Below are 25286 nucleotides of genomic sequence, written 5' to 3' on the forward strand. Positions count from 1 at the left end.
TGGACTACATGGTGACACCTGGAGGAAATCAAAGAGAAACATACAAAGGAAAATGATCAATACACTACTACCTATTCCTCATCAACAGTTTAACCATGAAAACACAGAGAAATGATGTACAAAAAAGTCTCATGATGTCATTATTTCAAACCAACAGAAAGTCTGCCATTTTAATGCACAGATTTTACTCATTTTTCGCCATTTGGGGACACTGTATTTGAACGAGGTCCTCCCATTGATTTAATCATATCGATTTCAAACTCAGCCTTTGTGATTGTAAGTTATCAAAAGCTTGAGTTTTCATTAAAGAGCGTGTTTCTGGCGTCACCTCAAATTTGCTGTTAACGCTGACATGCAGGGGTATAGCAGCCAGGTACAGCCGCAATATGACAAAGACATGACAGGCCGCTATAAAGATTTCGGTAAAGTCACTGTAAACAATTACAACAGGGATTCAAAGGGACTATCAAGAGCTCCTTGGGTTTTGATCCGTCCTCGCTGGGGGTCCACAACTCATATTAGGGACGCCTCAGTCACGGAAACACAAACACACTCTTACCCACGCGATTAAAACATTAAAAGAGAAGGCTAGTGCTAACGTTCGTCACTAATGCAAATGCTAACGCTAGCCGCTAGTTAGTTAGCTCCCTAGCCTTACCTTCGCGCCGCAGGTGTGTTCAGTGTCCAGCCTCACTCGTGTTCAATAAAAAAGTTAGCTCCAAAGCTTGTTTTACCATCCAGGCTTCTTCGGTAAGTAAGTACTGACAAACCGAGTTAGCTGTTCAAGCGTTGGTTTAAATCTGTTTTCCGACTTCCTTTCTCCGCCTCTCTGCACTCCTCCAGAAGGTTATGACCAATGGCGACACTCGCAAGCCAAGAACGTCAGGAAAAAACGCCAAGTGGCCAGCTGAGTCTGTTCCCCCTAGCAACCGCCTCTGATTGTTCTTATAATACATCCACGGGGAGGGTAGGATACCGATAAGGCCTGGATCATGGATGTATTATAATACATGGGCTCCCTTGGCGCAGCTCCTGTGGTAAGACCGTGGTCAAACGTCACAGCCAATCTGAATTATAGACAAAAAGGAACCCAAAACATTGTGTTGTAGCAGTTTTATGATAGTAACATGGTTACAAATCACCCAGTTTATACATGAAGAGACATACACAAAATGTCACTGTGCTTTGACCTTCAGGATTGCTGCAGAAAAAAGTCTTAAGTGGGGTAAATTAGTTATAACCTCAGTATTTTTTAAAATCTTGTAAACACCTTTTGGGACATCTGGAGTTCGACCGGAACTTTAGCTCTGACAGAGACTTATGCTAATAGTGTCACTTTTAACTGCAATCTGATCCCAACCTGTGAGAGGTAGCAATGTGTGGCGAGGCATCTAGTCTTCCGGAAACTCAAGAAGAAGAGAAGAAGTAGAAGAAGTACTAGTAGTATAATAGAGGAAAAGAAAGACAGAGAGCTTCGATGGGGGGATTCGGTTACAACCTGGCAACCAAGATAAATGAAAAAACATGAGGAAGTGGTCTGCGATCAAAGTTGAAATGCTCTGACATGGCGTAACTGCCACCCAGGTTGAATATAACAGAACACGTTATTTCAGACGAACAAACAACAGCGGTAGAAATGAACCACCGTCCTAAAGTTTGCTGTGTACTCTGTCAGCGCTCCGAGGAGACAGAGATAACCGGAGCATTGTCGACAAAAGATGAAGTCACTGCTCATCAGAACTGTTTGGTAAATATGACCAGTTTTGTCCTTGATTTTAAATTCACGTACAGCTAAGTAGTAGCTATTGAGCTAAAGTTAGCATTGGGTTATAGGTTGAGATATTGGCACTGAGAAGGTGATACCGTTATCTTTTGTACGTCTGATATCTAGACGGAGATTGATATGAGTACAGACACTTCAATAGAACCCAATAGAAACTCCACACTTTGTATACTGTGCCTGATATGCAAACTGTGGAGCTCCTCCATACGCCCTGATAAAAATAGCTCAACTAAAGGGCAAAGGTGTTTTAGCTACTAACAGCCAAATTGTTGCGAAGAGGAAGAGCTAACTCTCTCCTCGTGAGATTTCTGGATTAAACGTTACAGATTACTACAGATTATTACAGATTATTTTTATTTGTTTGTTTGTTAGTTTGTTTGTTTTTTCAAGTTGTTAACGCACATTTTCTACCTTAAACAAAGTCCTCGTTGCTCACATGTAGCCCGGCACAGCAGTTAATGTAACGTCCATAATGCAAACTAAGCGATTCATATACATCTATATGATCAACTCTGGTACCAGAGCACTGGCAGCACGAGTCTCCCATGAGCCCACTATACATTTTTATTTATTTGGAATAAACCAAGATTGCATAACAGCGAAAAGAAAGCCCCTCCATTATTGCACGGATTATGCATCCTTGCAATATATCTCACCGAGCTGTATGTTAGGAACACCTGTTTATTCATGCAGTTACCAAGTCAACCAATCATGTGGCAGCAGTGCAGGGTATAAGATACATAATGCAGATAACAGGTCAGGTGCTCCAATTAATGTTCACATCAAGCATCACAATAGAGAAAAAAAAAAGTGTGTGTTGTATTTTCCAATTAGGAGTTTCTGCATTTTTATCTTTTTTATTTCTGTTAAGATGTAGCAGAATGTAACAGAGTCCATTTTACAGTTGTATTATATTAGATCTGTAACAATTTAAGTGTATAAACACGTGCAAAATGAACTACAAATACATAGAGGTCTTGTGGTAGTTTGAGTTTGAGTGAGTAGAGACTGTGTGATGAGTTTTGAACGAGGGAACTCAGTATTGAGAAAGACGTGTTACCAGTTATTTAAAAAAAAAATAAAAAACTCTAAGTATGTCAAAGTGACCTGGTGGGAATGGAAGCGAAAAGAAGGGTAGTGAGTTGACTGGTACTAAAATGAAATACAGCGAGTTCGCAAAACTGAGATAAGATGAGGAAAGAACGGGTTAAGAGATGTGTTTCCATGCAAGAAAGGTGAGATCACACATTAGAGACTGAGCAGGTCACGTAGGTCTGAGTTCTGTCTGGTTTCGCTGACATTGGCTGATGTCGTACCTATAGAGAAAACACTATTTTGTTCACAGTCAGGCTGTTTATTGTATGTCTGGGTGGGAGGATAAATGGAATTTCGATTGTGAGAGTGCAATTTTAAGGGTTGAGTGGGACACTTACTTTAGTGTTAAAACTTGTGAGTAAACAGTGAAAACACATTTATTCAGATTTTTTTTCTAACTTTCATTTAGTTAATTCACGGTATTGCTCTCCCTTTATTCTTGTAATGTACAGGAATTCAATAAGGCCTTAATTTACACCAGAAATATTTGGGTTTCTGTCTTTGAATTTCAATGTTGTTGTACAAGACATTTCGTCTTCAATCATGTCCTTTCTGTTTTACAGTTATTTTCCTCTGGTATTTATTGCCAGAATTCACCAGAGTTTGATGACCTGTTTGGTTTCTCTGTGGAAGATGTGATGAAAGAGGTCAAACGAGGAGGCAAACTGGTAAAGATTACTGATAATTTCATATCTCACTAGGCCTAATCGTGTGCTTGAAGCTTTTTTTTTAGCTGTGTTATTCATTTGTTTGCATTAGACTTGTAACAAATGCAAGAGAAAGGGTGCCACTGCTGGGTGTGAAGTCGGACGCTGCAAGAAATCCTACCACTACCCTTGTGCCATTCAGGAGGGCGCTAAGGCTATTGAAGAACCAGGCGAGGGGAAATATGAGTCAGTCCAACATACTTGTATATCTAGAAAAATAGTTCTGCTCTCTAAAGCCACCTGTACTGCAGTTCCATGTTATTTGTTGGAAGAAACATCTGTGTTTCATCACAGCTGACAGTGAATTTACAGAAACAGCTGAATTTTTTCCTAAAACAATTTTTATGTTTTATACATCAGGCTGTTGTGCTTCAAACACTATCAACAACAACAACCAAGTAAGTGAGCATATTTGAAATTTTGCCCTTCTTACTGTCTTCCTGTGGTCATTTTTTACAGTGTCTGAGATATTAGATGTTGAATTTTCTTTTTCAGGAGACAGTGATTCTGTTAATGGGCTGAAAGCTGAAACCTCCAAAAATCACAATGGAGCTGGTTCATCTAAGGTTTGATTGATGAAACTTGATGTTTTAGTGTTATCAATTAAGCCTCTTCTAAATGAGTAAATGTCACTGTCTGCTACATAGACTTAAAGCACATCACTTAAACTGCAAATCTTTAAAAAAGTAATTTCCTAAAACAGCCCAGTGAGAAACATTGTATCAGATGTTTTAGTCTGGGCCCCCAGTAATGATATCCATGTTTATTTTCATGAGGTATATTGTCTTGCCTGTGAGAACACAGAGGGAAAAATCAGCTTGGAATATTTGTCTAATGGAGTTATTATGTAAGTATGTTCACATTTTAACTTGATATTTCTATGTTCCTAATCTCCTCTTAACGTCAATATCTGATCGTGCTGTGACAACCAGGCATTTGTGTTTTTAGGTTGTATTGTGACAAACATACTCCCTCGTCATATAAGAGGAATGCCAGTGGTAAGTCCTATTTCGGAGTCTCTCGCCTTCTGTTTTTAAGGTGTTTTATCTCTTATTATCACTTTAAATGTTTTTCCACTCGGCAGGAGATTCTACGGTGTCTGGACTACCTGTGTGCAGCAGTGACTCAAACTCATCCAGCAGTACGACACGTCTTTCCAAGGTTCACTGATTATTCACAGTCACCTAAAATAAAGCTTTTAAATACAATTTTTTTCAGTTCTTTTCAAAATGATTCAGTGATTTGAATGTGTTTTGTTTTGTGTTTAAAACAGAGACGGCTGAATTTCAGTGACATGTAAGTGTGTGAGAATTAGAATCCTGGACTCGACTATTCATCCTTTTTTCTTTAATCTTTTGAGATCTAATGTTAACAGCTACAGATTAAATAATTATTTGTAGTACAAATATATGATGTATTTGTATAATATTTTTGATTTGCCAATCATCTACAATCTTGTCTATACAGTTACATCCCTCTTTTAATTACAACAGTTATGACACCTTATCTCTCTTTTGTCCCAGACAAGAGGAGACCCCGTCTAAACGGAAAAGGAGAATAATTGATGATTCTTCAGATTCAGGTTAATCCACATACAATAAGTGAGAGAAAGTAATCTATTTGGCTTTAGCACTCTTAAATGAACCACTTAACACACAGATTTATATGATACCCTTTCTTCTACAGATGAGAATGTACCCAACATAGAGTGTGCCCCTTTAGAGTCAGACTTCGAGGAAAATGCAAACTCTGTTCCAGAGCACCAAGTATAATCTTATTTATTAATTATTCCTGACTAATATCATCATTAGAAGCTGAAGATGTTTAATAATCTGATATCCATCCTCTCTTTCATTCACTCTTCTCCTCTTCTTGACTGTGGGTCAGTTTAGCAGGTAAGACCAATTCTCTGTGATTCGTTAAAAAAAGAAGTGTGCATTAAAGAATCATCAGTATGATGTGATGCAACATTATAAAACAGTCCTGCAATAAACACAAACATACTGTTTTAACAGTGTTCAAGTTTTTTTTTAAAGCTACTTTAGACTAGTTTCTGTAGTATATAGTTTATGGTGGTGACATTTTTTTGTTCACCTTACTTTTTTTTTATTTTATCAATTAGTCATCCAAATATTAATCGGCAAAAATTGTGATAAATTGTTGAAGTGATTTACTCAAGAAAAAGCTCAACTAATTAAATGTTAGTTTCTATTACAGGACTGTTGTATTGCATTAACATGCACAGTTTCTCTTTTGTCACACAGTTTTAAAGTGACAGTAGAGGATAATTTCTTGATGGTGTTCTTTCTTCACAGAAAAGGAAGTGGGAGACCCACAGCGTCTACCTCAGGTAAACCATTCAACAACTATATATATATATATATATATATATATATATATATATATATATATGTAGTTGTTGAGAGAGAGAGAGAGAATGTAACCAAGACATTAAAGACATCATATACAAATAGCTTTCAAACTCCTGCTGTCTCCCTTTATGAAACCAACTGGAAGATGAAAGCAGAGGTAGCAATAAAGATGAAGATGAAACATTGATTCATTCAGTGAGTACATAATCTATGATTATTGTCAAACATGTTTTCTGCCTTCATGGGATATGTCTGTTTTTCCTCCACAGCTATACATCTCATCTTTTGGTGATGCTCTACTTTTGAGCAGTTCTTGTCTTTCTGCCTTACATTCACAATGTTTACTCATTGCTCCTTAAAGCTAATTTGAAGTAGTCTGCCTGCAGGGGATATTTAATCACAGAATCTTTGTGTTATATCACCACCACTGGCATAACAGTTTTGTGACACGAGATATATTTGTTTCCTCTCAGGATGCTGAGTCAGAGAGTCTGCTGCTTCCTGTGAAGATCGGCACACAGTTTCAGTCCTCTCCAACAAGAGGTTCGGAACGTTCACCTCAGACAGTATTAGCCGCACATCTCAAAGTGCCTTTGGTTAAGGTGGTGGTGGAGGAAAGGGGAATAGGTAAGTTTTACTCTTACTCTAACAGATGCAGATGTCATGGGAAGTTAAAAAAGTATAATTCAAATTCAATATAAGTATTATACAAAATACTTCATGAGGCAGAAGTTGCATATATTGTACAAGTCTTAGTCATGGTTTTACAGGGCTTGTATAAGCTATAAAGAAAGCTTGTGCTTGCTACCATATGTTGACTAACAATAATAATAGCACTGATCTGTTAGTAATAATGCAATGGATGTAACAATCACCTCAGTCACAGAGCCCCATCTAAGTCTTGTAACCAGGGCTGGACAGTATGACGCACCCGCTAGACTCGCACACACCATGATATGGATTTGGCTGGAATTTTTGCTCTAGTATTGAATACATTTTAATCATCAGTTGACTTAGAGTGCACCACAACTCATTGCATATTAACCAACAGCGAGGTCAGTTAAATCAGGTGAACATATGCGTCTATGAAAAGAAAACATGGGTGAAGAAAAGGAGACACACAGTGCTTTTGAGTTCTACAGCTGCTTCTCTAGGAGCTATAGGGCCTTATTCCTCATATTAATGTTTTGGTCATGCTGATGAAAGAGGTTGCTTGTTTTGCCGCCTGTGGCAGTGGCTGTCACAGCATAGTCTGCTGTATTCTGCTCAGCCAAATCATTTTGTAACTATGAATGAAGCCCTCTTATTATTTAGAACAAATCCTCTAATTCTCCCTCTGTAGCTGCTTTCACTCAGCCTTTTATAGTAAACATACATACATTTTTCACAGTAACAATGCTAACTTGCTGATATGTGGCCAGAAAACCTTTACTATGTTTACCATCTTAGTTTAATATTTGCTAACTAAACACAAAGTACAGCTGAGGCTGATGGGTTGTCATTAGTTTTGCATGTTTTTTGTCATAAACCAAAGCATTGAACAAAATATTAAACAAAATTTCAGCTGATGATGGTGAATGTCTGTGGCATTTCACTAAAAACCACAAATGTTAACCTTATGATGGGAAAAAGGGTAAAAACTAGGGAAAAAGTCATGGGATCACCAAGTTAGTTAAGTTATTATGATATCTCATCAGGGCATGAATGTCTGTACCAAATTTCATGGCTAGTTGTTGAAATATTTCAGTCTGGAACAAAGTGGTGGACCAACTAACTAACAGTGCCATCCTTAGAGCCATGCTAGTGTGCTAAAAACCTGCAGATGCAACAGCATGACATGGCACATTTGCAAACACTCAGTCATGTTTATATGCATTTTATTATAACTTAGTCTTATTGGTGTATGTAAGAAATATGCTCAAAATATTTTTGAGCCTTGTCAATGAAGTGAGCAATTCCGCTGCTACAGATCACAGTGCAGACAGAGCACAAGCATGGGTGAATGAATTCATTTGAGTAAAATGAGTAACAGTAATAGGAAACACTTGTTTAGTGAGCTGAGGACTGTGCTGTTGTTGTAGGAAGTTTAGAAGTTACTCAAAAATCAAATCAAAAATGATGATACTGAAACATTATGGTCATGACACATGGAACTGTCTGTTTCCTCAGGGTCCAAACCTGAGCAAAGTCCTGTCCACAGTCCTGATCAACACACCGCTGGACCCTCCGCCCCACAGCAAAACACCACCAGGACCCCTCCCTCTCCATCACCTGACCAGTCCAAGCGCCACAATGCTACTGGCTCACCTCTGTGCTCCAACTTGGCCATTTCCCCGCCCCAACCTGATACCATCTGTGTATCCCTCATCTCCTCCTCACCCTCTCCCGTGGCCCCTCCCTTTGACCCAGAGCCCAGCTTCGACTCCCCTAGCTTCTGGAAAAGCTGCAACGCGGCAGGATGTACACAGGCCATCTTTACTGATTTCATTAATGAGATGAATGATATCTCTAGCAGAATTCAGTCTGACCAGGCCAGCCAGGAGGGTAAGAGAGGATTCAAGATTCTCTGTTCTTTTTTTCTCTTTCTTAACACTGCTGTATAAGCTTTCTCTCCTCTTTCCACAGATTATGATCTTGCACTAAAAGTGATGGCGGCTTCTGGGAAGCTAGCAGAGCTGGTGGCCAAGCAGCAGAAAGGTGAAGTACACTCTTAATGTTGTGGCTCTTGGGGTGGCAATGTGGGTTGGTACCTTAGTCCCTCACCTGGGTCAAGCATAGTTAAGCATTGCCATGAAAATGTGTATGCTAATTTTAATTAAGGTGGATAGTGATGGAATTTAGACTGATGGAAGTACAGGTGGTGGAGCTGAGCCTTATAAGCTGATTCTTAGATATGAAAAAGTGGACTCTGCAGAGGTCAAACCCTTTTGATGTAGACAACATGACCTTTCTTTTGGCACCACCCTCTGGGGACTTGTGATGGCCGTTTTTCACTACTTTTCTTTGCATTTTCAAGACTAAATGATGAATTGAGAAAAGTAGTCGGCGGTGCATGATAATGAAAAGAATTGTTAGCTGCAGCTCAAGCCCACAGACGTCTTAGGCTAAAACTGCATGTTTGAGACTACAAAATATAGTAGGAGAGAGTAGAAATTTTTACAAATAGCTACCCACACTGACTGACTGACTGCTGAGGCAAAAATCGCAGAAGAAATCGCTTCTGAAATATAACTTGTATAGTATAATGGTAAAGGAGGCGTAAAATCTGCAGCTGTGTTTTGTTGTGAGCCCAGTTTAGTGCTGGACTCTGATCATATTATCTTTATACCATTTATTTCACGTCTTTACTGCAGCTATGTCATGTCCTACAGTTTCTGTTTTGTTTTATGTGAGCTCACCAAAGCAAATTCCAATGTCAATTGTTTTGAAATGGGAATTAAGTTTTGAGCATTTGATCAAATTTAGTCAAAAGAGTTATTAGTATTTTTGATCAAGAATCTCCCACCATGATTTTTCATAGCTTCAGGAGATCTTTTTAATCTAATCAGAGATCTTTGTTGAACATTTGAACAGCTTCAGTGTTTAATAAACTTTGTTTTAAGATTTGTAATCTTCTACAAGCACTGAACAGCACTTACAAATTCAACATGGTCAATTTTTATAGTAATTTAAGTATCATTTCTAAATGACAATATATTGTTTCTACAGAGTTACAACAGAAACAAATGGAGCTGACAAAGGCAGCAGCAGCTATGAAGGAGGTTTTCTCAGCACTGAGGAGATGAGCCCTTCAGCAGCTACTATAAGAGCATGGACATTAAGGTTTACGGTTCAGTTTTTACTTTGTTTTTTGTCTGATTACTACTGTTGGTTAAGTATTTCAAATCATTCACACTTACTCGCATTTTTTAAATGTTTTATACAAATAGTAGATATGTATTTTTTTAATCAAAGCCTGAACAGAATTGATGTCTTGATATTTGAGATAGAGAATGGGGCTGGAAATGGAAATATGAAACTATATTTGGCACTGATGATTCAAAAGCATTTAAAAATACTGAATCTTGCAGCATGATCCGAGATTTCAGCTTGTGATCATCACTGAAAACAGGTGAAGATGTTACACTTCCATTTTCATATTACACAGATGTTTGTCATATAATGAAGTAAGTTTGGGAAAACTGATTCAAAACCTCTTTGAATTTGACGGAACAGATATTCCGTATCCTACAAACTGAATCAAGGTGATCCTGATCACCTGAATGAGATGTTGAAGTTGTTTTAACACCTCATATTTTTTGCAATAGGTTTTTATTTTGAAATATTTATATTGAAATTTCGTTTTTTAGCACATACTATTAGCATTTTCTTAAGGTATTTACAATGTATTGTAAAACAAAAACAATTTGTCTCTGTGTGTTTGTCACATATTTTATGTTGTCAGTTATTAACCAGACTGGTCTCATGCACCGTTTTTTAAGTTAAATCTCGATGGAGACTTGTTAAATCAAGTCTAAACGTCAAACTAGTAAACAAAGGACAGATGAGCTGAAATTATGTTGCAGTTCACAGAGGAGTATTTACAAAGAGTCCAAAAGTCTGTTTTGTTGACATTATTGACGAAAGTTTTCTTGTTTTGGAATACAGTTTTATAACTGTATTAAAACTGACAACTGTTTATATGAAGCTGAAATATATTGGTCTGTCTCTTGATCTTTATAAGTTTCTCAGATTGTCACATACCCTCCATTTAAATGACTCAGGTTCGCTCATAGTATAATAATTGTTCAAATCTTGAAGGTATTAATACCAATAATTGACAAAATATGGCCCTCAATATTAGTAATTTTTTAAAAATTATTTGAAATATTTCCATCTCTTCCATTCAATCTCAAGACCAACATCTCAACCTCCATGGTACAGACAAATTCCATCACTTAAACTTAAGCATGAAAATCTACAGTATTTTCAAGGTGTGCCTCACCTGTCTGAAGTCTGTTGAAGAGTGCAAATCAAATCTGTAATGCACTAAGACAGAGATGCTCTGAGAAAGTCACAATGGAATAATGTGGTTTAAGCAAGTGCTTTCAAAAATACATATTAGTTACTTATTCTGGTGATAATTTAGTTTGATACATGATGAAATACTTTGTGGTGGTGGACAGGTATTAACCACCTGTCAAACTCAATTATTGTACTTTTTGTAATATTAACATGCTACATGAAAATCCTTGTCTTTTTCAGTTTGGTTAACTGCAATGTATTTTTTTGAATACTGAAAAACACTTGTAAAAACACAAGTAGATCCGAGTATTTTTATTAATTTGCTCAAAAAAATGCAACTGGCACTTCATAATACTCAGTATCAACCAATAAAACATTATTAATGATTTTAAATTAGAAAGGTCCAGCATAGAAATTAGCAAATATCTTCTTCAAAATACTTACAGCAGCAGTGCAAATGTCACTAAACAACTATAAATGTTAATACTGTAAAATAAAAAGCCCTCTCAGTCTAAGCTTTTGCAAGGCCACATGCCTTAAACAGATTTGTAATGGTTCCATACACTTGTTACAGCTGATAGCCAGGGAACTTCAACTGCCAGTGACTGGTTATGTGCAATAAAAACAGACAAACTAAACAAGCTTTTTTATGTTATGGAGCTGTAGCTGCACAAAGTAACACTTTCCAGCCTATGTAATCCACTAATGTAAAGTGAAAATAGATTGAAGACTGAAAGGCTTTGTTCTGAATCTCAATTACCACCTGAGTTCCCATCTTTGGGGTCAACTTACAACCTAGATAAAAGATCACACCATAACATTGTAGCAACTGACTAATAATCACTGAACAGACTTAATCAAACATTGGATGTCTGAGTCTGTATTCTTGATACATCAGTGTCCAGTCTTTTAAAATACTGGTTCTATCCTGACATCTGTAAGTGCAGAGCCTCATAACTTAACCTTAAAAACCATGAATCCAGATGACACATCCAAACTATGTTGTGGTCTTCTAGTGAAGAGGAACAAAATCATATCTTAAAAAGTGCAAACACTGGTCAATTAAACAGAAAAAGTAAATTGATTTTAGGCAACTTTCAAAAATATTTCAAGATTTAAAAAAACAACATGATCAAGTGATAGTGTCCCATTTTACACAATATGTGTAAATTAACAGGCAGTCAGGTACTGTACTCTGTCATGATGCTGCTACTGGTCAGCTCTGTCCTGTCATTTCAGTGCATACAGCTCATATAATGGCTGTGGTTTTAGTCTGGAATGAGATGAACAAGAGGTTTGACAGCAATGGTGATAATCTAAAGGATTCCACTGTGTAACCACCTGTCAGGGAAGGCACTGTATGTGGAGCCGACTGGGGGTGGTGACATCCTTTGACAATTTACTCCCAGAATCCCACAGTTTCCTCTACATCTGTTTCTATCATTACCTCGGGTTGAGGTCAGTTCTTGAAGGCTCCACAGCGGCTGGCTCGACATATGAAATCTTTGAGCAAGTTGCCATCGATTTGCCAGAAAGCGGTCGTCTGGGTCACCTCGGTTAGGTGATTCACGCAGAACTTAAAGCAGAACTCTTCCAGGTCCTGAATGACAAGGGGAAGAGCACAAATAACCTCATTTTGGTCAAATGTTCTATGAGAAATGAATGAAATACTTTGAATAACTCCAGGTCTTGACCCAGTTCATGTATCCTGTGGATTCTCCAATCCATTTCTCTCCATTCTTCCGTTCTTGCTGCATCATTTCAGTTTTACAAAACAAAGGGGTTATTTCTTTCCTACTTGAGATACAATGTGATATGGGATCTTAAGGAGAACCCGTGGACTTGCATTGGAATAACTGACTGCCCTGGGCAGATAACTTGTAACCTCACTTTTGTACTTGACACATCTTCACTGCTGTGTTTGAAAGAGCAGCAGCAGGTTTTTTTAATTGCCTCTTCCTTGTTTATGGAATAACTGGCATTTTGAGAAATATGCTAATTAACTTTCTTGCCAAGACTTAGATAAGAGGTCAGTACCATTCTCATGTCTGTATGATAAATATACTGCCTTTTTGTACAGATTAAACAAATGAAATACAACATGTTAATTACTTAGCTCTAAGGGTACTGATGAGCAGATTGTGCTACCTTTAAATATAGCCAGGCAAGCCATAGTGCATTTCCCACAACTATTCCTTAAAAAAAAAAAAAAAAAAAACCCTAAAGGCAAAATAAAGAAGCAGTTCCCTTCTCACTGGATGAAACATTTTCTGACCTACATTCTCTACAATAGCTGTTTTACATGTCTATTCTGGTTAAATATTAAATCCACCTTTCTTCTTTGTATACATATAAACAGATGATGGTTTGTAGACTGATGGTGGAGACTGACCTCTGCATCATAGCGCACAGCAGCCGACAGCAGGGAGAAGGCGTTTTCGACCTGTGATCCCCCTCTTGATTATGTGTTGACAAAGACGTTTCAGGCGGTTCTCACAGTAAGACGTTGCCAGATCCAACAGCCCTGAGAGAGCACAGGCACAAACAGCAATACTGTTAAGTAGGAACCACTGACGTAAATGCCAGGATGTGAGATTAGGCAGTGACACGTGTGTATGTGGGTCTGACCAATAGCATCTTCAGGAGGCAACTCCACGTTGTCTGTGTAGAGGAACTCCAGGAAGGAGCGGTAGACCGGGTAGGAGAACTGGTCTATTTCTATCACTTCCTTCATGTCTTCATTCCAGTGGGACTGGAACATGGATCTGAAGTGCTCACACCTGCACAGTATGTTGTTTTAGGATGGATACAGATGCTATTTATTTTTGAATTATTTCTATTTTATAGTTTCATGACTTCAACGGGCAGACTAAAATACTGACCTGATTTTGAGAACTGCTTTGTGGACATAGATATATTTGCCATCGACGCAGAACTTGAGGTCAGCTGTCTCTGGGTTGTCAAACTCTTTCTTGAGAGACTGAGCCACAGTCAAGAAGTCATCATGCTCTGGAGAGAGAAAAAAAACACACCCACGCACATCAACTCCTGGCATTGGAGGCAGTAAATTTAACTACTTGCATTTTTATAACCCATTCAGGAAGGACTAGAAGTATCTTACTTTTGCATGCTCCTTACAATTTCCTTTCAAGTTTCCTGCAAATAACCAAGTAATATGGAACTAATTACATGTTAGACTGACACAGTGCTAGCTTGGTATCCTGCCCTTTAACAGTTCACCTAAAGTTTTTTGGAGTCCTCCTACAAAGATGGGTCAAAATGTCTGTTGTGAAAAAGATCTGTAAATGAACGATGAATAAATATGTGTATGGGATTAAATGAAGTCATTCTTGCAAAGAAATTCCTCTGGAAAGTAATAAAAACTGAACCAACCACTACCCAACATAACATAAATTAACTATAGATCATTAATCATACATACATTAGCATATTTTTGTTGACTGATTTCATTCCTCCCTGGAACCAAATGGTTTTTATATGACTTCTACTTAATTTTATTTAATTTACAGTTTGTAAATGAAGCTGAGGCATGTCTTTGATATCAGCATTTGTACAAATGCTTTTGCCACATATAACTATAACCATGAAAGACTGGTTTTGAGAAGTGCTATATAAAGTTTTACATACTTATTTATCCAGCTTAATTTTTTTATATGTGTTATATTGTCATAAGTTTAATGCAGTATGATGATGCAGATATGAACAAAAACTGTTTTGAAAACTCTTTCTTGGTTGTGAGTTCAGGAAAAAAAACTGAGATGGTGCAGATATGTTTTCAAAACTCTTAACATTTGCAGCTACGTTACCACATGATACTGATGTAAGGTAAACTGAATATTCAATGTGATGGATTACCTATCTAAAGTTCTTAAAGATCTCCCTTTGGAAAATAGTCTTTAGTAAAAGATGAAGAAAACATGATTTATGATTAATGGAATCAAATATGTTTTTTTTTTTAAAAGTGCAGGTACAGTGCTTTAATAACTGCACCATTATTGCCATCCTTGGGCACATGAGCTACTTATCTTACCCATGGAAAGAAGCCTCCACATAACCGACGGGGTAGCAAAGCATGCGAAGACATCGTCGGTACAGGTAAAGTGTGTGAGGTGAGGCAGCACTATAGACTGGCCCCTACACTGGCCCCACATGTACACCTGACCACTCTGGGTTTTAGCAGCTGACGTATGTGTGGAGTGACAGGCAGCAATCTCTACAATCCTGTCAAAGATGCCAGAGAAGAGAAATCAGTCAATGGACAGAGGAGAGAGGATCAGTTTCATCTGTGTTGATGTGTTGCTTACCTCTCTTTCTCAGTCATGATCTGAACCGGGCTCAGCTGGTTGCTCTTGTTGCCGGTGCCCAGTTGTCCATACGTGTTGGCGCCCCATGCATAGAGCAAACCCTCATCTGTTAGTGCCAGGGAGTGGGCATAGCCTGAGACAATCTGGAGAGTTCAAAAAAATAAAAATAAAAAAACTTCAGATGCAGGGCCCACCATTTTAACATGCCAAATGTAATACACACAAGAGATTTTCACATTTAAAAGTGAATAAAGTTTGCTCTACACGTAATCAAAACAATAATACAGAGTTGTCCATTTTAAGGTATTTATTTTTTACGTTTTGGTGTGTGTAATTTCAAACCTGTTGCACACATAAACCCTGCAGAGCCACAAGTCGGCAGGGAGTGAGCTGGTTCCCATTATTTCCAAGTCCCAGTTGTCCATTCCCATTATAGCCCCAACCGTACACCTGCAGAGGCATACATAAGTACAACATAAGAGCTTTTTGGCTGGTCATCGCTGGATGTTATCTTTTGTATCTCAAGTATGAACAAGGCAATCACCTCTCCATTATCCACTACTGCCAGAGATGAGGTCTGACCACAGACAATACTGACAGCCACCTTGTTCTGCAGGCAGCTGGATACTCTGCGGGGTGTGGGCTGGTTCGCTGTGGAGCCTGAGCCCACCTGACCGCAGTTGTTGTAACCCCATGCATACACCTGGCAGACAAGAGGGTGAGAGGTACATTCAAATGATGGAGAAAGAGCTCTTTTCAAGGAGTTCATGTTTTATGATAGCTTCCGATTTTTCTCATCATGGACAGTTAAATATCCTCCAGCTCTTAACGTCAGACTGTTATTGTAAAGCTGCAGAAAATATTGTCCGTCCTCACTTCTACCCTCTGCTCCTAAGTCCAGCTTTTAGGTCAGCTTACTGCAACAAACATTCCTTCATGTGTATCGCAGCCAAGCTTCTTAGTGCTGAGGGGGTAAGTAAGTTGCTGACTCCAGTGTTCACACAATGTGACACCAGGGAATGTAGTTCATAATGATGTTTTTATTATATTTTAAGTGTAACCACAGTGGATCAGCTGTACAGAGTGTCCTCACTAGAGGACAAGGTGTACTGTGGCTTACAGTATCGCGTTATGTCATAATACACTGCAGCTTAAATGAAAAGTCTGACAGTTTGGGAAATACAGGGAAAGTCCATCGTATGAAGTTTGAAGCTACTGCCAGCAGCTGACTAACTTAATAGAAATGCTGGAGACGGTGGGGGCTTATGTGCCGTTATTTTTCTATTTGTAAACTAGCCAGCTGCCGGCAGCTTCACATTAACGTACAGACACGAGCATGGTATCAATCTTCTCACTTAACTCAGTAAACGAGCTTATTTTCCAAAATGCTGACTATTCCTTTAACAGTTAACAAATCCCTTATAAATTATTCAAGGTCCTCTTATTTCCACTCCAGAACAAACTTTTGTTGTATCTGTGAACTAGCAGGTTAACATAGGCAGACTGATTGTACAGTGCACTGGAGGATGACGTGTGAAGTAGACTGAGTCACAATAGGTTCCTTATGGCTGAGCTTAAGTTTCCTACATTTTCAGCTCAGGGGGATCAACTCCAGCTGTGATCAGACTTAGAGTCCTATAATGGTCTAGGAGACTAAGCGCTGCCTTCAACCAAAGCTGAGTCACCTGTGTTGTTACAATGGTGTCCATTCTGCTTTATGCATTCTTTTGCTGTAAAAGTAACAACACTCACTTCTCCTGAGTCAGTCAGAGCCATTGAGTGGTGAGAGCCACAGGCCACCTCTGTGACCTTCTTATTGAGCAGGTTGGCAGACACGAGCACTGGAGCTACTCCTTGGTTTGTTGTCCCATTTCCCAGCTGGCTGTAGCCATTATGTCCCCAGGCAAATAGTTCTCCGTCTGAAACACAAAGAGATTAGTCATCCTGCAGCACTTTTTAATCCAACTGTGAGGAGGAGGATTACATGTTTTGTGCAGCTACCCTCTGTGGCCAGCAGGATGTGGGGTCCACTGCCGTAGTTCAGGCTGACCACCTTCCTCCCACTCAGGAAGTCCAGCTTCTTGGGTACAATGGTGCTCTGGCTGTCCCCTGTTCCGAGGCAGTTACTGCAGTTCAACCCAAACACATACACCTGAGTGCAATGAGAGGAGGGACAAAAGACAGAACATGTAATGTGGATCAGTGATTAGCAGGGCACACACATACTAGGTACACAAACATCAACACCAGCAGGCAGTACTGATAAGAGCTGCGGGTATATGTCTGACGCCATCAACCCTCCATTCTGTACCCTCACACACAACTTGGTACAGAACAGCAATCACATAACCCCTGTATCTTAGCATCTGTTAGCTAGATCAACACCAATTTCAAAGGCATTCTGAATCAGTGACGGGCATCTAAATGAAATGCCTTTCAGCAGCCAACTCTACTCACTCTCCGTTTAGCTCTGTTTTTGCTTCTGAAGCAATAAACAGAGAGAAATGTGTGGCTTTTTGGCTGTTACATGCTCCACTGTGTTCACCAGCTGGTTGCTAACTTTGTGTGTCTGCTGTTTGGTGCTGAGCAGGTTGTGTACAGTGGGTTTATGAGAGCTTTTTTGCTGAAAACAGCTGCCTGCTGCTGCTGCTGCTAGAAAGTTGCTCCAATACTGTGACACTGACAGAAAATGTATTATTAAGCAGAGTGAACATCCTCTGTGGTGGATTTCCAAATGTAAGCCTGTTTTCCTACTGTGAGCTTAAGTTGAAAGTGATATGAACTGAAACCAACAGCTGATTGCAAACACTGACAGTATGCTGAAGAAAATGACAGTGATGTAAAGTAGATATGATTTGTAGTTTAATGGCTAAAACATGTAAAACCAACAGGTCCTCTAACTATTAGCTATGTACCAGTTAACTTCTGAAAACAACCCTGGATGCCTTACATCATCACATAGAAAGGTCATCATTGACTTTCCACTGAATGATTTAAAACACAACCACAATTCCCGTTTGACCTCGCACCTCATCATCATTGGTGATGTAGATGGCTTCATTAGCAGACGTTCCAAACACGCACGCTTTCCGTATGGCGGAGAGCTCCTGGGGCCCCATCAGGCTGAAAATGGGCCATTTGGTTACGTCCACCATGACGCCCTCACTGTGAGCCTGTGGCGAGGGCAGCGGAGTGGAGGGATGAACCTCAATCCAAAGGCAGGGCAGGGGACAGGGGCACGGGGACGGTCTGCGTGGGCAAGGCTGCCAGTGCTGCAGTTGCTATTGCGAGTGGGTGTGAAAATATCAGGAGTCAGGGAGCATCAGATATTTGCCATCCAATACAAACATTCATTCAGTCAATAGGCTCACACACACTAATCTGGAAAAAGAAGAGCTAAATATTGACACAGGTTTTAACCTTTGAAAAAGCAATTTACAGCAAAGTTAAAGTATTCAGACTTTTTAAAACTGCTAAATGTTTAAATGCTTTGGGGCACACAGGCTTCACACAAATACAATGATGTTCAGCTTAGTAAAAAATTATGTTAAACCCACGCATGATCTCACTGAGGAGATTAGAGAGTAGTTGGGTCATGTGGTGTAACATTAGCCCCAAAAGATCTGGGCCAGTATGTATAAAGCCGCTCAAAGTAAAATTTTGGTCTTATTCTAAGAGTATTTTTAAAAAAAAAAAGAAGCTCTATGTTTCCTAACCCAGTTACAAGTCACATGCAGAGGTAGAGTATATAGGCTCTGAGAAAAGATATTTTGGACACAATTTTCATTCAAATTCATGGCACAATTCTTAAGACCATGTCGAAGCATAAAAGCAGACAGGACTCTCCTACCTATCAGCCTTTCAAGGAAAAAAAAATCCACCTTAAATAGATTATATTATGTGTAATACTGCACAAATTTGTCGTGGTTTGTGAATTTAAATCAGCCTTGTCTTAAGCTGGACAACAGAGTCACAGACTGTGGTGATGAGACAAATCCTGGAGCTGCAGTTTACTGTGCTGCATGCTTACTACTGTAGTATTTGAATTTAGGTACTTTAGAGTATTTCAGTTTTTACTTCCACTTCCCTACCTTTAGGAGAGAAATATTGTCCTTTATACTGCACTACAGTAAGAGTTAATACTTAGTATGTAGATTAAGATTTTACACACAAGAATATGACATAATTACTGATTAAACTACCCAACATCTTATAAATTAGTTAACATTAGGTCCCTCTCAACCAGCTGCAACATTAAAATGCTACATAGATACTGTATAAATACTAAAGTAATATACAGTAATGTAATATTGACAGGGGCCATTCTGCATAAAGACATTAGTGCTTTTTATTTACGGAAGATTGTAAATTCAGGACATTTACTTGTAATTGTGTATTTTAACATTATAGTATTTCTACTTTTCCTTATCAAAGTCATCTGAATACTTCTACTACTGATATGCACAGTTTGTCCATATATCTCACCTATTTACACTAAACAGATGGAATAGAAAAAGCTAAATCATTACATGTTTTCAACAATACACAACCCTGGTCTGTAGAGAAGAAATCGTGTACAATTATGGCCTAGTTTTACATGAGAGTACACTTGTGATACTGCTACCAGAGTACTCTAATAGTTATATTGATCATTTGTCTGCCTTCATATTTGTCCAGGTATTGCCCGATACATAGAGTATTTCACAACATTTCTGAGTACCACGTATGTTCAAATAAAACTCACTTAGATGTCGTATCTCACACAGAGCCTACGCGTTTTAAATATGAAGTCACAAATTCAGTGCAAATCTGCAAAGTGGCACCAAGCTTAAGTCTTGATGCTCTGACTTCCATCCAAGGCTGCACCTAATTTTCATTACTGATTCATCTGCTGATTATTTTCTTGATTAACTGATAATTAATTTGATCTAGAAATCCCAAGAAAATAGTGAAAAATGCTTGTTAGAATTCCCCACAGCCCAAGGTAACATCTTCAGTCCAAAACCCAAGGATATTCAGTTTATCATCAAGTATGGCGACAAAAGGCATCACATCTCCACATCTGAGAGGCTGGAGACAGAACATTTTTGGCATTTTTGTTTCAAAACCAACCACATTTATTCAGCGGTCAAAGTAGTCTGCAAGTAATTTCCTGACTAATATTTTAATTGACTAACTGTTGCAGCTCCTATAGCTATATAACCTTAATATCAGATGTAAAAAAGGGTGGATTTTCTTTCTCTTCAAACCACAGACATGTTGTTTTGACTGTCTCAAACTGTTTTTGGTGAAAACAGCTTCAATTCCTGAGGAACAGGACTTAAATGTGGTTATGTGGAGGGCCACGACAACACCACCATCAATATTTATGAAAAAACAAGGAGGGCATGAAATAAAACTGAGAAAAATACTATCATGGAAATAAATGAAATCCCATTTAGTAAAACTATGTTATTGTGAAAATAACTGATAGCATGACATAATACTGTTACGAGTTTAAAGACTTCTTTGACTATTAATTTAAGGTTTGTCGTTGCTAAACAGACTTTAACTCACATTAAACCACCTCCACCTGTGTAATGAGTTACACCGAGCAGACTTCACTGTAAAATGAAAACAGTTAGCTGGCTGGCTAACGCTCGCCATTGTTGCAAACGCATTATTCAGCAAACTATCCAGCTGACACAACACAGCTCAGTGAACGGAGTCAGTGCTGGATTGATCTGTTTGGAAAGTCACTCTAATCTGAGCTAACTTGTTTTTCACCTGATTACGACTCGTAAATTAGCCCGGAAAGAAGAAAGCAGCTCCTACCGACTCAAACGTAAAGAAACACGAGAGTTAACCTGTTACCTGTTGGATAGCTCCGTGTCCGGTGTCGTTAACGGCTGACGGTTTAACCCTGGCACGCGGCTCGGCGCTGTCTGTCTGTTTTCACTTTCCGCTGGAGTCGCCGCCACACTCACCCTGCTCCTCTCTGGCGTTTATTTGCGGAAATGGAGAGGGAAAATAATGTCACGTGGTTAGAAGACCTAAATAATCGTTTGCAGACGAAGTTCAGACTGGATAGAGAAGGGTGAATCCAGTCGAGGCTTGTAAAGGGGAGTTTCAACTATTTTCCCCTCATAGAGATCAGTTTAGTAGCCAGCACTACACAGTGTGTGAACCTGCCCAAGAACCCCAGACCTCCAGGGGCCTCAAAAGTCTCAGTGCACCTGTAGGTTTAAGACCTGCATGATTTTGTTTTTTTATTGTTGTCTTTTGTTGTAAATTTGCATTTTATCAAGCTGTAAGGTGTAATATGATTATCCCATCCAAAGTACTCTAAGGCTGAAACCAACAATTATTTTCCTTAATAATCAATTGATTATCCAGTGAATAAAATATCAAGCAAATAAAATAAATACTGTTAATAGCCCCTAAAGCACAAGTTCCCTTACCCAGAATGCTGTTTCTGTTTGAACAACACCCAAATTGTGGAGTTTACTATGTTAGAAAACAGGTAAACTATTCAAATATTCACATTTGGCACCTGTGGAAAAAAACAGTGAAGTTATCACATTTATTAGAGATTAATTTTCTCTCAAACTACAGAATAATAAACTGATCAGTTTACCTGTACAGGTTGGTTTATGAGTGTCTGATAAAACGATTAAACTGCTACATACCGTGGGGGTCAAATGGGGCCCAACAACAGGAGGTTAATCTACCACATCTCATGGTCCTTCACAGCAGGTGGAGTATCACCAGTCCTCGTAGAGATTCACAGTACTGTGCAAAAGCTTTAGGCACTTTCAGCGTTCCATATCCATCGTGCACCACCATCAGGGAGGCGTCTGACCGATGCCAAATTCATTCTGCAGCGACCTCAAGCAAACAACAGCTATCCTCAGAGACAAAAAGAAGAGTTTTGAGAAAAGAGTTTTCAGTGAAGCAGGAGACATCTTGTGTTGTGAGCAGTTTAACTTTTCAAATATCAGCACAGTCACAGTCTTTATGTTTCTATGAGGGAAAATGAGGAATTCTTTTTTAACAAGGTAATTAAACTTTTTTGTGGGAAAAAACATATCAGACAAAAACTATTATTCAGGGTATTTTTTAAAATGTATTCAATCAGGTCCACTGCATTTAATAGACTACATATAGCAAAATTATATTTTTATTGGAAAGCTGCAGAACAGCTTCAGTTCAGTGGACCTTGTGAAGGGATTGTTTTGTCACCTGCTGCTGTTTTTCCCAAGGTCAAACACGAACGTCCTGCCTCAGGTTTGTTTATTTAAGAATTCAAACCACGTATGTAAGCATGGAAACAACAGAAGAAAATAAGGGCAATAAAAACTTGACATAGGCCCACAAGAAATGATTAATGATTAGGTAAAACGTAAGAGCTGCCTTGAGTCCCATGTTTGTGCGTAGTCAATCAAACTACTATAAGATCGCCACACAATAAACCTGGGGCCTGTGGAGTCTGGATGTGGGTCAAGCGGCATTAATGTTCTACTTGCAGGCTTGTTATCTTCCTGTGTACTTTTTTTTTTTGGTTACACACCCCACCATCCCACCACCCAACTCAGTGTGTGTAGGCCCCATGTTAATCATTAGCTTTGAGTCAGTGTGTGTTCACCAACACAAATGCATGGATTCAGCAAACGGAAACCATGCCGCTTACAAAACAAACATGGTGATTACACAATGAGCTATTCCAAGCGTTCACAGTAACCTTATTTTCAGCAGTGAAAATGTGCGGGCCTGACACCGACCCGTGTCACCACTGCAGGAAAAGGTATGTCTGGGTGATTAGGTATATTTACAGACATCAGCTGAAGGAAGAGAGAAATCCAGGTCTATACAGAGACTAATGACCCCGTGACTCCCATCCTGTTACTTGTCGCTGACAGACCTCACTGCTAATGTAAAGCATGTACCTCAGAGACACTATGGAAGGAGAAGAAAAAATATGAGGATCAGTTCACCCTTACCCAGAGAGAGGAGGTGATGCAGACCTTGATAATCATGAGCCCAGGAGGAAAATGGGTCACTCTCTCTCTCTCAAACACTTTGGAATCCATCTTTGTTAAAAGCTAGTCACATTTGCACTCATACAACTTAAACTTAACAGCTACTGTATGTGTGAATCACAACACTTGCAAGCAGGGAGGATCCAGCGGCTAAACAGCAAGTTTATTTTGGTTAGGATCAGAAACACAGATCATGTCCTGAGGGCAAGATGAGAGGAGATGATATCAAAATCCCCTGACTGAAATATGGCAATGATGGATTGTGGTGTTCGAGGGTGGGGAAGGAGGAACGGGGGAGGGTAATGAGTGGGAAAAAATGGTGTATTACAATGTTCAGTGGATAAGATTGGAGGGGAGCAGTTACTCTCAACAGCAGAGAGCAGCATTGACCATTCCCATGGCAAACTCCAACAACAGGGAGGCCACATATCACTGTAGCCACATCTCCCATTTCAAAAGTCTCCAGTTGCTAAAAGAATCTTTTCTATTCAATAAAACCTAGTTTTAGTTGAAATGAAAAACAAAAGGCACAATGATTTTCAACTCATTCTTGTCTTTAATATGCACAAGAGTTGAAAGCATCAATGAGCCACCTTAAAGAGAAGAATTCAATCTAAAATTTATAAAAAGATATAAACAATCAGAGGCCAAAACGCTGTCTGTTGCTTTTCTCCTATTATTTTATTTAAAACAACTTTTCATTAGCAAGTAAAAATCTTGCAACAAACATAAGCTTGTATCCAATTTGGATACAAGGCAACGAAATTGTAAATCTTTAAAGTGGCTCGGTCTAGTCTGCTAGTTCATGACTGTACACCCTCTCTATAGTTTTGTTCAGTAATAAACAGCTAGTCCCAAAAACAAGCCTGGCCTGCTTGTAACAACCCCACCCAATATTTAAAACCCCAGTGTGACCCTGCCACCCCCCACCCCACCCGCCTCCCCTGCTCTGACCCCCTCTCAGTAGTTAGCAGCCATTCAGAGGATCAGAAAGTCTTCGAGACCAGGGCTTGGGTCAGGCTCCGAGTTTTGACACCTCGAACCCGAAACCCACACACCGACCGGGACACGGGACGGTACATTTTAAGCAGCCCGTCACCACTACGAAGAGAAGAAAAGCACAGCCTGTTCCAATTTATCAGCATGTCATCACAATACATAGGCAAGTCAAAAATAAAAACAATGAAACAAAGAAATATTGCTTCAACAAAACAAAAACAAAAACCCTCCCCAGCCATCTATGACAGTAAGGTTATCGTCCATCCAATGACTGTCAGCTGCAGCAGCTTTGTACAGGCTTTATGTAAATATATTCATATATTCATTAGACGGCAAGGAGAGATACACATCACATTTTTGTACAATTATTCAAATCGAGTGATGACATGTGACCTCTTCATTGAAAGTAGTTAAGTATTGTAAAGGTCAGGACCTGTACTCCTTATACAAGTTTAGTCTTCATTGAGTATAGGTCCCTTTCTGCAGGCAGACATCAATATGCCTCTCAGACGTGTGCATAAGACTGAAGGAAAAAAAAAAAAAAAAAAGCAAAACCAGACATATGGAAGCTCCACAGACGCAACCAAAGGAAGCTGAAACATGAACCTAATATATGTGATTGAGGAGAGAACTTAAAAGAATTCAAATAAGCATAAGGTCAGATATGCAATTCAGGTTGATTTTAGCTCTGAGTTTTTGTTTTTGTTTTTTTTTTTTTTTTAACCCCCCTTTGAGTTTCACATTACAGGGGAGTCCCGAGCGAACAGTTCACCAGATCAAAGGACATGGACCGAGCTCATGCTGCAGAAATGGATGTCCTGCGGGGGGGTGGGGGTGGGGGGTGGATAAACGCTACAGCTGACATGTTCCTTTTCTCTTAAGTCTCTGCGCCTTCACCTAAAGGTGCCTCCTCCCGTGACAGGTATTCACATCCGTACAAAACACAAATGTTGTCGCTCTGCTGAATCAGAAGCAGGCAGTTA

General features: G+C 39.2%; 2 protein-coding genes across 2 annotated transcripts; one reads left to right on the forward strand and one right to left on the reverse strand.

Annotated features, from left to right (window-relative positions):
• Positions 1-1390: 1390 nt before the first annotated feature.
• Positions 1391-10650, forward strand: phf11 (PHD finger protein 11). Its single transcript, XM_051073153.1, has 18 exons — positions 1391-1747; positions 3442-3546; positions 3638-3771; positions 3946-3983; positions 4081-4151; positions 4362-4432; positions 4534-4583; positions 4670-4746; positions 4859-4881; positions 5109-5167; positions 5272-5355; positions 5423-5480; positions 5901-5935; positions 6103-6152; positions 6431-6584; positions 8127-8501; positions 8583-8654; positions 9666-10650. The coding sequence occupies exons 1-18, from the start codon at positions 1637-1639 to the stop codon at positions 9740-9742; spliced, it is 1644 nt and encodes a 547-aa protein (XP_050929110.1). The 5' UTR covers positions 1391-1636; the 3' UTR covers positions 9743-10650.
• Positions 10651-11258: 608 nt separating this feature from the next.
• LOC108901282 (RCC1 and BTB domain-containing protein 1) lies at positions 11259-21298 on the reverse strand. The gene is given in 13 exon segments (XM_018702727.2): positions 11259-12561; positions 13354-13404; positions 13406-13485; positions 13590-13741; positions 13844-13970; positions 15013-15203; positions 15287-15429; positions 15629-15736; positions 15831-15989; positions 17039-17205; positions 17288-17438; positions 18316-18567; positions 21140-21298. Coding segments are annotated over 12 exon segments (1596 nt in total). The 5' UTR covers positions 18442-18567; positions 21140-21298; the 3' UTR covers positions 11259-12420.
• Positions 21299-25286: the final 3988 nt, after the last annotated feature.

The sequence above is a fragment of the Lates calcarifer genome, linkage group LG1 (genome assembly GCF_001640805.2).
Source record: "Lates calcarifer isolate ASB-BC8 linkage group LG1, TLL_Latcal_v3, whole genome shotgun sequence".
Classification (NCBI taxonomy): domain Eukaryota; kingdom Metazoa; phylum Chordata; class Actinopteri; family Centropomidae; genus Lates; species Lates calcarifer.

Excerpts from the sequence above, each read along its gene's own strand:
- phf11 (XM_051073153.1), top strand. The coding sequence starts at position 1,637 with ATGAACCACCGTCCTAAAGTTTGCTGTGTACTCTGTCAGCGCTCCGAG. Across the intron at positions 4,747-4,858 it reads GTACGACACGTCTTTCCAAG|AGACGGCTGAATTTCAGTGA; the intron begins GTTCACTGATTA and ends TGTTTAAAACAG. Across the intron at positions 8,502-8,582 it reads TGACCAGGCCAGCCAGGAGG|ATTATGATCTTGCACTAAAA; the intron begins GTAAGAGAGGAT and ends CTCTTTCCACAG.